Source organism: Branchiostoma lanceolatum, chromosome 6 (assembly GCF_035083965.1).
Source record: "Branchiostoma lanceolatum isolate klBraLanc5 chromosome 6, klBraLanc5.hap2, whole genome shotgun sequence".
NCBI lineage: Eukaryota > Metazoa > Chordata > Leptocardii > Amphioxiformes > Branchiostomatidae > Branchiostoma > Branchiostoma lanceolatum.
In genome coordinates, this window is record NC_089727.1 from 21,822,171 (window position 1) to 21,836,174 (window position 14,004).

General features: G+C 46.6%; 1 protein-coding gene across 1 annotated transcript; it reads right to left on the minus strand.

Moving 5' to 3' along the window:
- Window positions 1-1,264: 1,264 nt before the first annotated feature.
- Window positions 1,265-13,781, minus strand: LOC136437039 (UDP-glucuronosyltransferase 2C1-like). The gene is made up of 4 exons (XM_066431484.1): window positions 12,598-13,781; window positions 11,634-11,853; window positions 3,252-3,471; window positions 1,265-2,317 (listed from the first exon to the last, which is right to left on the minus strand). Exons 1-4 carry the CDS (start codon window positions 13,453-13,455, stop codon window positions 2,035-2,037), a joined length of 1,581 nt encoding a protein of 526 aa, XP_066287581.1. The 5' UTR covers window positions 13,456-13,781; the 3' UTR covers window positions 1,265-2,034.
- Between the last annotated feature and the right edge of the window lie 223 nt (window positions 13,782-14,004).

Below are 14,004 nucleotides of genomic sequence, written 5' to 3' on the forward strand. Positions count from 1 at the left end.
GAAACCATGAAACAAAGATTGGTCAACCTTTGAATGAATGGACTTAAAATCTTTCACGTTCATAATTGACGGGGGTTTTGTTTATTCGCTCACTAGAAAAGTTTTCATTCCGTCAAACACTAACATTATAGTTACTTAGTATACTTACTTACTTACTTTGGCCCATCGCCCCTGCCAGGGCATAGGCCACCGTTGATGGACTCGTCTCTGGGCCTTCTTTTTCAGGTCCTGCCAGCTACTGCTGATCCTCTTCATCTCCTCCTCCGTGTCTCTCCTCCAGCTGTTTCTAGGCCTTCCCCTCTTCCTTTTGCCCTGCAGGCTCCAAGTCAGGGTGGGTGACACTGGAGCTCGGTTTCCTAAGGGTGTGCCCTATCGAGGACCATTTCCTCTTGAGGATCTGGCTACTAACTGGGTCTTGTCCTGCCCTGTCCCACAGCTGCTGGTTACTGACCCTCTCCCACCACCTAATCTTGAAGATTCGTCTTAGACAGGTGTTGACGAAAGTCTGTATCTTGTGCTGTGTGGATTGAGTTGTTCTCCATGTCTCGGAATCGTGGGACATGAGGATGACTGACTTGACGTTGGAGTTGAAGATGCGGAGTTTAGTGGCTCTACGTATCCCTCTAGAGGCCCAGACTTTCCTTAGCATGATGAACGCTGCCCTAGCTTTGCGCTTTTGCTTTAGATGTGGTTTAGCAAACCCTCTGATTGGCTGAAGCTGTTTATGGTGGCGACGGTGCCAGAACCGTGTCTACTCCTGATGAAAGAAACACGGATAGAAGAAGCAGAAAATTTGTTAATCGTATTATAAATCGGAACGTTTCCTAACTGCTGGGCTATGAATGAATTAAGTTATCCAATATTTTTTTATCTTATCCCTTGTTTATGTGCGAAAAGCTATATTAGATTGTAACGTCTTATAGTTCATTGTACGTATACTCTGTGGCTCTCCAAGTAGATCAGACAGATACAAACGTAGTGCTATTCCATACTTGACCCGACTACTGAACAATCTGTAATGTATAATCTGTTATATATGCTACTGTTGGATGTACATTTTGTCTTTTGTATGTATTTTCCGATTGTTTGAGTGTGCTCTTTTGTACTTTTAATTTTAAGACTGCGTAATCCAGTCGGTTCACTTTAAAGAAAGTAACATCGGCTGCAATGCTGTTTTAATTTCTCTATGCGTCAATCCCTGAATAAACCAGTTATAAGTATAAGTATGAAGGAAGAAAGGATGTGAAGAAATGAAGGAATGAATAAATGCCAAACGGCTACGTGAGCAATTTGCTAGTTTATTTTTCTTGACACAATAAGGACATGTGATACGGTACGGACAACAGCAGCAATGCAAGCTTAAGACTATGGAAGAAAATAGCGGTTCCAATATGCCACGGAAAAAGTAAGTGTGTGCTGTTTGAACAGAGAGCAGCGGAGCACCCCACGGCAGCTGTTCTAGCAAGCAGATGGAAAATGTGAGCATCAGCAATCCCAGAGGTATAGCTGTGATTGCCTACGTAAGAGTGCAACATTAAATAAAGTCGTCATGTTTCATCGGGACCTTTAGAGCTATCACAATTCCAAAATTGAAAGCAATCCATCGAAAGGATGTTGAGCTATAGGTGTGAACACAGAAACACAGAATTTGATAACAAACAACATTATACGGCGCGTTAGTCTTTTATTCCCCTAGCCGGTGTCAATTTTAAAAAGGAGGGCATCTTTTTTGTCGGGGAGGGGGACACATTGCACGTATTCTCGACGGTTAAGAATTTTCAGATTCCTTCCGGTTCCTTTATTAGAGACGAGTATCAAGACATCATCACATCATCAATGATATTTCTGCTTTCTTCTGCCTTATAATCTAATAATTACATTTCCTAACTAGAATATGAAGACAGTTCCTACATATGTGAGCAACAGGCTCAGGTAACACTTTACAACATTCAATCAAAGGCCGTTATAAAAACGTTGTTGCATACAACAGGTATTGTGCGCTGGTAGAGCGGTAGCTATACTAAGTAGGATTCTCTACTGAGACTTCAGCTTGCCGCCACTTTTACAGCAAACCTTCCTACAGACGAACGAACACCTGTACCACACGGAACCCAGGACAGCTGAACAGACAGCCAACAGGAACACAGCCACGTCCAGCAGATAGTACTGGTACCACGGCAGCTCCACGGCGCGTGCGCGGAGATGGGGTAGTCCGCCATGTTTGATGACGTGTTCTACCCACCAGACGGCCCGCTCCATGGGCGGCTGGGGCTGATCACGGTGTAGGCGGGACAGGCGGGCTGCGGTCTCCTGGTACCTAATAATGGACAGAAAAAAATATACAATGAGTAGTACAGCCGAGTGCTCCTTTGAATGCATTAAGGAAAATGGTAGATTTCTTAGCTGCAAACTGCCTATTTGGCGTAGTATTTCCCTGGTATACTCTGGCTTTATTCTTGCCGAAAGAAGATTGACATCAGATTAACATTAAGATTCCTGCAAAAAAAAAAAAAAAATCAGTAACTAATACACTTCAGTAAAAAAATAATTCTGTAGGTTCTGTTAGTTATCCTTCAGCACCAAGGACATATATAATATAGGCAAAGATAGGTGTTTGATAAAAAAAGAATCATGGCTTATTCAATTGTTGCATTTTGATTATTGACTACCTCTTTGTTTCTTTGGTCTTCACGTTTGGATTTTATGGCTCTATTGCAACAGCTAGCGCTTCCTATTGGTTATCAAAAGAACTGCACTTTTGGTTGACGCCACAGTTAGGGCATGCCATTGGAACCGAGCAAAACGCACTGAAACAAGACCTCTTAAAAGTACTTACCCAAATATCATTCTACAAAATTATTCTCAATCAGAAAGTTACAAGGGTCTCATGGATAACCATGCAAAGGAAACAGGAGGTTGACCGGCTTGAACTCCTAGAATAGATGACTCGAGTAAACACACCCTAACCTCGACCCCAGTTTTCTCTTGTATCCATCCGCTGAGTTCATGCAGGACCTAAGAGCCCACGCCAAATAAAGTGCTAAAAAGAACAGATTTTGACCAAAATGACAATGCGTAGGCCCTACCTGATCCTTCTAATTCAGCTTGGGCCAAAATTTTCAAGAGAAATATTGCATTTTGATACTGAAGGATTTAAGTTAGCGCAAAGCAACTGTTACGTCTGTCCTTATGCCGACACATTAATGACTACAACGCCTGTCATCACTCCGCGATGTGGAATGTTAACACACCTCTTGTCGGTAAGAACCTGTATAATGGCCTTGTGCAGTGTTTCTGTTGTGAACGTGTTGAAGTCTAGCCTCACTCCCAGCCCTCTGGATACCGCCCGGGCGGCGTTGCCGGGCTGGTCCCCGCCCAGCGGTGTACAGACCATCGGTACGCCGTGGTACAGGGCCTCGTACACACCGTTAGACCCCGCATGGGTGACGAAGGCTCGGGTTGTCGGGTGACCTGAAAATAATCGAAGTTGGCTGAATCATTGTCTGTCAGTAGTTGTTACCTTCGGGAAGGAGATTCACTTCCGACGGTGGTACTGTTTTCAGTTCTGCTTTTATGTTTGCACCTAAAGCTCAAGACCCTTTGGATTGATTTGTATGGATTTTGCTATTTGGATATGTATTCAGATCCCGAAGAAACATGGCGATGTCGGGCCCCCTAGTAACATTTTAGGGACTGCATCACCACAAACCAACACCCTCTTCCTGTGACGCTACAAGTCGGGGTACATACGCTACAAGTCGGGGTACATACGCTACAAGTCGGGGTATGGTGGTTCATACCAGTCAAAAGCGAAATACATTGTTTTTGGGCGAAATACACTGTATTCGAAAGCCAAATGCAGTGTATTTCGTTACTACAATGTATTTCACTCAAATACAATGTATTTCACCCAAATACAATGTATAAGCGAAATACACTGTATAAGTCGGGGTACATACGCTACAAGTCGGGGTACATACGCTACAAGTCGGGGTACATACGCTACAAGTCGGGGTACATACGCTAAAAGTCGGGGTACATACGCTACAAGTCGGAGTACATTCGCTACAAGTCGGGGTATATACGCTACATGTCGGGGTACATACGATATACAAGTATGGGTAAATACGCTACAGGTCAGGGTACATACGCTACAAGTCGGGGTAAATAGGCTACAAGTCGGGGTACATACGCTACAAGTCGGGTAAAACGCTACGGGTCAGGATACATACGCTACAGGTCTAGGTGCATACGCTACAAGTCGGGGTACATACGCTACCAGTCGGGGTACATAAGCTACAAGTCGGGGTACATACGCTACAATTATTTTGCCGTACATACGCTACAAGTCGGCGTATATACGCTACATGTCAGGGTACATACGCTACAAGTCGGGGTGCATACGCTATAAGTCGGGGTACATACGCTACAAGTCGGGGTACATACGCTACAAGTCGAGGTACATACGCTACAGGTCAGGATACATACGCTACAGGTCAGGGTACATACGCTACAAGTCGGGCTACATACGCTACAAGTCGGGGTACATACGATAAAAGTCGGGGTACATAAGCTACAAATCGGGGTACATACGCTACAATTTTGTCGGGGTACATACGTTACAAGTCGGGGTACATACGCAAAAAGTCGGGGTTCATACGCTACAATTATGTCGGGGTACATACACTACAAGTCGGGGTACATACGCTACAATTATGTCGGGGTACATACGCTACAAGTCGGGGTACAGACGCTACAAGTCGGACTACGCTACAAGTCGGGGTACATACGCTCCAGGTCAAGGTACATACGCTACAGGTCAGGGTACCTACGCTACAAGTCGGGGTACATACGCTATAAGTCGGGGTACATACGCTACAAGTCGGGGTACAGACGCTACAATTATGTCGTGGTACATACGCTACAAGTCGGGGTACATATGCTACAATTATGTCGTGGTACATACGCTACAAGTCGGGGTACATACGCTATAATTATGTCGGGGTACATACGCTACAAGTCGGGGTAGATACGCTACAGGTCAGGGTACATACGCTACAATTATGTCGGGGTACATACGCTACAAGTCGGGGTAGATACGTTACAAGTCGGGGTACATACGATACAAGTAGGGGTACATACGCTACAGGTCAGGGTACATACATGTACGCTACAAGTCGGGGTACATTCGCTACAGGTCAGGTTACATACGCTACAGGTCAGGGTACATACGCTACAAGTCGGGGTACATACGCTACAAGTCCAGGTACATACGCTACAAGTCGGGGTACATACGCTACAAGTCGGGGTACATACGCTACAAGTCGGGGTACATACGCTACAGGTCAGGTTACATACGCTACAGGTCAGGGTACATACGCTACAAGTCGGGGTACATACGCTACATGTCAGGGTACATACGCTACAATTATGTCGGGGTACATACGCTACAAGTCGGGGTAGATACGCTACAAGTCGGGGTACATACGATACAAGTAGGAGTACATACGCTACAGGTCAGGGTACATACGCTACAAGTCGGGGTACATACGCTACAAGTCGGGGTACATACGCTACAAGTCGGGGTACATACGCTACAGGTCAGGGTACATACGCTACAAGTCGGGGTACATACGCTACAAGTCGGGGTACATACGCTACAAGTCGGAGTAAATACACTACAAGTCGGGGTACATACGCTACAGGTCAGGTTACATACGCTACAGGTCAGGGTACATACGCTACAAGTCGGGGTACATACGCTATAAGTCGGGGTACATACGCTACAAGTCGGGGTACATACGCTACAATTATGTCGGGGTACATACGCTACAAGTCGGGGTAAATACGCTACATGTCAGGGTACATACACTACAATTATGTCGGGGTACATACGCTACAGGTTAGGGTACATACGCTACAGGTCAGGGTACATACGCTACAAGTCGGGGTACATACGCTACATGTCAGGGTACATACGCTACAATTATGTCGGGGTACATACGCTACAAGTCGGGGTAGATACGCTACAAGTCGGGGTACATACGATACAAGTAGGAGTACATACGCTACAGGTCAGGGTACATACGCTACAAGTCGGGGTACATACGCTACAAGTCGGGGTACATACGCTACAAGTCGGGGTACATACGCTACAGGTCAGGGTACATACGCTACAAGTCGGGGTACATACGCTAAAAGTCGGGGTACATACGCTACAGGTCAGGGTACATACGCTACAGGTCAGGGTACATATGCTACAAGTCGGGGTACATACGCTACAAGTCGGGGTACATACGCTACAAGTCGGGGTACATACGCTACAAGTCGGGGTACATACGCTACAGGTCAGGGTACATACGCTACAAGTCGAGGTACATACGCTACAGGTCAGGGTACATACGCTACAAGTCGGGGTACATACGCTACAAGTCCAGGTACATACGCTACAAGTCGGGGTAGATACGCTACAAGTCGGGGTACATACGCTACAAGTCGGGGTACATACGCTACAGGTCAGGTTACATACGCTACAGGTCAGGGTACATACGCTACAAGTCGGGGTACATACGCTACATGTCAGGGTACATACGCTACAATTATGTCGGGGTACATACGCTACAAGTCGGGGTAGATACGCTACAAGTCGGGGTACATACGATACAAGTAGGAGTACATACGCTACAGGTCAGGGTACATACGCTACAAGTCGGGGTACATACGCTACAAGTCGGGGTACATACGCTACAAGTCGGGGTACATACGCTACAGGTCAGGGTACATACGCTACAAGTCGGGGTACATACGCTACAAGTCGGGGTACATACGCTACAAGTCGGAGTAAATACACTACAAGTCGGGGTACATACGCTACAGGTCAGGTTACATACGCTACAGGTCAGGGTACATACGCTACAAGTCGGGGTACATACGCTATAAGTCGGGGTACATACGCTACAAGTCGGGGTACATACGCTACAATTATGTCGGGGTACATACGCTACAAGTCGGGGTAAATACGCTACATGTCAGGGTACATACACTACAATTATGTCGGGGTACATACGCTACAAGTCGGGGTAGATACGCAACAAGTCGGGGTACATACGATACAAGTAGGGGTACATACGCTACAGGTCAGGGTACATACGCTACAAGTCGGGGTACATACGCTACAAGTCGCGGTACATACGGTACAGGTCAGGGTACATACGCTACAGGTCAGGGTACATATGCTACAAGTCGGGGTACCTACGCTACAAGTCCAGGTACATACGCTACAAGTCGGGGTACATACGCTACAAGTCGGGGTACATACGCTACAAGTCGGGGTACATACGCTACAAGTCGGGGTACATACGCTAAAAGTCGGGGTACATACGCTACAGGTCAGGGTACATACGCTACAAGTCGGGGTACATGAATGAATGAATGAATGAATGAATGAATGAATGAATGAATGAATGAATGAATGAATGAATGAATGAATGAATGAATGAATGAATGAATGAATGGTTTATTAGGAAAAAGTGTAACATGGCAGCTAAAAGCTGAATTACGTACACTGTACAATCATATATCACATTATCTTAAAATCACAAGGAAAATACTTAAAACGTATTGACATACATTATTAAAATATCCATAACGGTTAAAACGAATCAAATTTATCTACAACTCGTTGACATAACAATATTCTTAAAAGGGGCAAACTATTCTGTATCCCATTGTGATTAATTGTTGAGTAGATGGACTAGATAGGGTACTGGGGAGTTCTTGTAGTGGTTAGTTCTGCACTTGATGTTTCTGAGTTTCCTACAGTTTCTAGTGTTTCTGCCATGTAGTTCTCCCACTGTCGGTGGGAGGAGTTCGGGGTTAAGTTTGTTCGCAAATTTTCGGCATAGGTCCTCTCGACGGTCGTTCAGTGTCTCAAGACCTGTTAGCTGCAGGGCTGAGTCATAGGTGGTGTATTGTCCTCTCAAAATTGTGCGCAGCGCCCTCTTCTGCACACGCTCCAACCGAATAACCTGCATACTTGTAAGTCCGGCGTTCCACACAGGGACGCAATATTCCACCACAGGTCGTACAAATGAGGTATAGACCTTAAGTAAGTCCAGAGCTGACAGATGGAACGTTCCTAGGCGTCTTAACAGAAACAGACGGCTGTTGGCTTTTGAAAGCATTTGTGACACGTTGGCCTCCCACTTCAGATCAGCCTGCATCAATAACCCAAGCAGACGTGCGACTGCCACGTTCTCCAGTTCTTTCCCATTTATGGTAAGAGGCAGCGGTGGGGGTGGACGCATCATGAAGCAGAAGGTCATGACTTTGCATTTGTCGGCGTTCAAGAGCATGTGGTTCTGTTCTGACCAGTGGTTGAAATTGTCCAGCTCCTCTTGCATGATAGATGGTTGTTGATAGTGTCTCGATTCGGCCATTGACAGGTCGTCCACAAATTTTCATTCTAGCACACTGGGGGGGGGATTTCTCTAACTGCATCGTCCAAGATTGCAAGGAAAATGACTGGACCAAGCAGTGTACCTTGAGGGACGGAACATGTAAGTGTCTCCCAATCAGAAAGCTCACCGCTGTATCGAACGCGTTGGCGGCGCGTAGTCAGAAAGTCGCAGATCCACGGGATTATGGATGATCTTGCTCCAAGTTTAAACAGCTTACATATGGCGATGGTATGGTCAATGCGATCAAAGGCTTTGGAAAAGTCAGTCATCACTAGGGTTGAGATATTACCGGGCTTTTCAGATGCCTTACTTAGATGGTCAACCAGGCTGACAAGGTAGTGAGTGGTGGAGCGTCCCTTAAGACCCCCGAATTGCTGGGGGTCAAGTGAGGGCCTTATGTCCTGCAGCAACCACCTGCACACGAACGACTCGGCCACTTCGCCAGCTCGGATGTAAGGGACACCGGGCGTAGTTTTTCCACCGACGGAGGTTGAGATTTCGGTAAGGGTACGACGACAGCATCCTTCCACTCTTGTGGTACGAATCCTTCTGTGAATGATGCATTTAGGATGTTTCCTATTGGTTCGCTCAGCTCATATGAAAACTCTTTCATAATTTTGGTAGAGATCTGATCTGGGCCTGAGGCTTTCCCCACCTTCAGTTTGCGCAGAACGTGATTAACTTCCCAAGGGTGGACCTCTGGCGGCTGGAACTCGCATGGCAGGTAGGCTGGTAGTTGGGCGGTGTCCAGTCTGGGACGACCCTGTGCAACTCCGGCAAACTGCTTGTTGATATAGTTGGCAATAAAACGACTGTCCGCTTTCTCGTTCCCCGGGATGTGGATAGAAAGGTCCTTCTGTTGCAAGTTGGGTATAGTCTTGATTTCTTGGTACCATTTACCTGGGTTGTCTCTCTTAAGTTTCTCGACTCGGTTACAGTAGTGTCTCTTCCTTGCTCTCTTGACTTCTCTGTTGATCTTATTTCTGAGCTGTTTCCAGAGGTACATTTTCCCTTGCGAGAAAGCGTCTTGTCGTTTTAGAATTAGTGACTTGAGTTCAGGTGTTACCCATTGTTTGTCAGTTGTATGCATCTTAACTCGTCGGATGGGGAAGTGCGTTTCGATGGCATTTTGGAGTGTCTCGTCGAACTTGGCTGTCTTGTTCTCACACGTTTGTTCACCGTAGACTTCCTGCCATTCATAGGAGCAGACCCATTGACCAAATGCGCGAATGTCGGAGTCCCGCATGGGCACACTGTTTTGATTTTGGTTCTGTTAAGAGATTTCCGGATGTTTGTTTTCCATAGGACCATGTTGTGGACCATACGCTACACGTCGGGGTACGTACGCTACAAGTCGGGGTACGTACGCTACAAGTCGGGATAGATACGCTTCAAGTCGGGGTACATACGATACAACTTGTAGGGGTACATACGCTACAGGTCAGGGTACAACCGCTACAGGTCGGGGTACATACGCTACAAGTCGGGGTACATACGCCACAAGTCGGGGTACATACGCTACAAGTCGGGGTACATACGCTACAAGTCGGGGTACATACGCTACAAGTCGGGGTACATACGCTACAAGTCGGGGTACATACGCTACAAGTCGGGGTACATACGCTACAAGTCGGGGTACATACGCTACAAGTCGGGGTACATACGCTACAAGTCGGGGTACATACGCTACAAGTCGGGGTACATACGCTACAAGTCGGGGTACATACGCTACAAGTCGGGGTACAAACGCTAAAAGTCGGGGTACTTACGCTACAATTAAGGTTGCAGACCACAGTATTTCTCCTATAGGGATTTATATAGTTAAGGATCCCAAGGCGAGAAGCTTCGACGCTTGAAAATTTATTGAAAGGTGCAGAATTAGGGTGCCAGATTTTTATATATTTGACTTCAAGGTTCAATCTACAAAATATCTGCAAAATGAGGTTAAATGTGCCGGCTCGTTCTCTTTTAAAAGCCACTTTGATATGACCCCCAGCGGAGGTCACCGTACTGCAGGCGACTTACAGTAGTCGGGCGGTAACAATATCAAGGCGCGAGTCCAACCCACCGAACAAACATCGTCATCAAACTCGTCCTGTCTCAAAACTGACATATTCCTCTGCCGTTCACCACAGTTTCAGCCTCGCTAACGTGCACAGAAGAAAAACTACGGCCTTTTCAAGCAATGTGACGCACTACTTCGTACCCGAACTACTTTTGGGGACGGGGGTCGCCCATTAATACTGTGTTCTGCGACCACAAGTCGGGATACATACGCTACAAGTCGGGGTATATACGATACAAGTCGGGGTACATACGCTACAAGTCGGGGTACATACGCTACAGGTCAGGGTACATACGCTACTGATCAGGGTACATACGCTACAAGTCGGGGTACATACGCTACAAGTCGGGGTACATACGCTACAAGTCGGGGTACATACGCTACAAGTCGGGGTACATACGCTACAAGTCGGGGTACATACGCTACAAGTCGGGGTACATACGCTACAGGTCAGGGTACATACGTTACAAGTCGGGATACATACGCTACAAGTCGGGGTACATACGCTACAAGTCGGGGTACTTCATACTGTGGTATGGTCTATAGACGTCCGCCATAGAAATGGCCCCTTATGGGAGAGAAATTTGCTAGGATTGATTAATGAAAGAAGGAAGGATCGCTTTTTTTTTCAGCATGACTGAATGTGTTTGTGTTAGTGTGTGATCAGGATTGTGTTTTGGTGTGTTCGTATGAATTTTGATATATTGTAGAGTGGCAGGAAGAAAGCGGGAAAATGGTGTCACTGCAAAGGTCAGACAGGTAGTAGAGGTGAGAGATGGTAGTCATTTTCCAGACATAACAGACATTGTAGGTCATTGGCTCAATGGAAGGGGGCATTGTTTTGGTCTGTCAGTTTGTATTTTTAAAGCCTCATTCGCATAAGTCCCTCAGGCGACATAACTCCCTCGGCGGTGAAATTACCACCTCAGTATTCGCCGCCGCTCCGGGAAGTCTGCGAGGGAGGCTACATTTTTCACACGCTGATCACATTGACCTTATTTAACTCTTGTTTGACGGAAAAAAAGGTGTGTGCCCTTGTACTTGGCATGGCTAATTATCACCTTATGTACATAAAGGCAGTCTCAGCTATTTCTAATGACGTCACTTACCCAGCAGGTCGTTCTGAGGCAGCCAGGCCAGCAGCTTGGTGTTGTTGCCCAGACCGGCCGGCTTCTCTCCCTCGTACCGCCACACCACCTTCTGTCGGAGCGGCGCGAAGGCTGCTGCCATGACCTCTGCCCTTTCCATGGTTAAGGTCTTGGCCTGTGACCCAAAGCTGACGACCACGACCCCGGCACTTCCGGAACTCTGCATGAATAGCTCTAAATCCTGAAAAAGAGAGGAAGGTGTAGCAAGTCCTTGAAGTCACTTATTAATTTACAAATGCGTGTTTTGTCAGGAATAAATTTTGTCACATATCCAAACACACTTACCAGAGCACAAACATATAACGTTATAACTATAATATAATAATAGAAGTTTATTGCAAGTTCATGCCCGTTGGCTAATTGCAAATACATGGTAAAACATAGGGGAAAACATACATGCGTCGGTAAACTGTGTCTGACTTTGTTGTAACAATAGGCTACTGGTACTAAATACAATTGTTGGCTATATCTAAACTAGCTGGGTTTGACTTCTTTTTCGGAAGCAGTGGAAGAAGAAAAGTCCCACTTTTTCTAGAATTGATAAAAAGATAAAAACGATAAAAAGATATAAAAAGATACAAACGTATACAAACGCACGGTCACACGAAGCATGTCGCATGTACACACATGTAAGAAGCATTCCAAACATACAAACACAGATACACACAAACACATACAAACAAACAAACAAACAAACAAACAAAAACACCACATTCTGCCTCCCCTCATGTACATGTTCATACATTCATGCGCAGGCAAGAACACACACATAAACAAACACATCAACACACACACACACACTTACACACACACACACACACACACACACACAAACAAACAAACGCACACACACACACACACACAATCATACAAGCACGCACACACACACACAATCATACAAGCACACACACACAGCCTCACGCACCTCTGAAAGTGGACCGGCCTCTCGGGCTAGTATCCCTCCGACATTAAGCATGTTGGGCATACTCGGTCTCGGGAGGTCCAACAAGGGGTCCATTTGATACAGCCACACGTCCGTCTTCGCCAAAACCCCCACAAGAGTCTCCTCCTCTCCGATGTACTTTCTCAGCTGGTCATAGTGCATGTTTTCCACGAACCACTGGAACATCACAGGCGACACACACGACACGACTGAGTTCTGTGCTCGCTGTAAGAAAGTCATCCGGTCAGTAAAACCGGAGACTATAGTCGGTACATAGGACGGGGGGCGGGGCACGCCTGTGGCCTGGTAGTCCAGTCCGGAAGGATCACCGCGCAACAGGGCGACGTGAGGGACGCCCAGGTGAGCTGCGACTATGGCTCCGCACTGGGAAATGAAGGGCTCGGTGATGACAACCTGAAAATGTGCTTGTTTCAGCCTCTCCATCAAATCGCCGTCCCCAAGCAGCAGATCACATTGTCGAGTCATTTCTATGAGCCCTCCATGCAAGTGTTGCATGATACGGAACACAGGCTGTTCGGCCATCTCACTCATCTGGCCTGTCATGACCTCCAGCCGCGCACGGCTCCCCTGGTCAAGAAACGACTCAAAATGCAGCTCGGGCCTCTCGGCGCGACGTTTGGCCACGATGTCCTGAGAGACAACAACGGTGACCTCGTGCCCCCTCCCCGCCAGAGCCTGGCCGACTGACGCCAGGGGGAACCAGTGGCTGCCCGATAGGGCCGGCGGCACCACGAGAACCTTCCCCGCGCCGATCCCGTGTGCTGTCAGACTTACCATCACAAACAACAGTACATACATGTACCGTATTCTAATCGCCATGTTGTTGGCCTGAGAATGTTCCGGAAGTTGTTGTTGAGGGTTCACGGAAGTGACCTGGGGCTCGAACGTGCCTGAAAGTCTCAAGTTTGTATGTTTACTAAGCTGACAGTGGACACTGACGATCACAGTCACACTCGCGACTCTCTATCAACTTGTTTTGGTCTGGAACAGACGAATTTGGTCGTCGTCATGTGCGAAGCACGGGCACCATAAGTTAAACGACCGGTAGGACAATGACCCTGCAGGGGTCATTGCTATGACGATGACTCAAGGTCAGTCGAACTTCGGGTAGAACCATAAACTCAAAGCAGATGTAAGGATCCTAGTAGATGAAAGTAACTGTTTTGTCAGTTTTTTTTTTTATCATGCATTTGTTATACGTCAAGGTTAATACAACTTTAAGATAAACTAATGATATTGTAAGCCATCTTTGATTTTGACTCGTCATCAAATTTTCATGATTTATGAATATTGAATCTTAAAAAATACACTTAGTTACATATGATGCTAGTTATGTAGGAAAACAAGAGTGGTTCAGCAAAAAACATT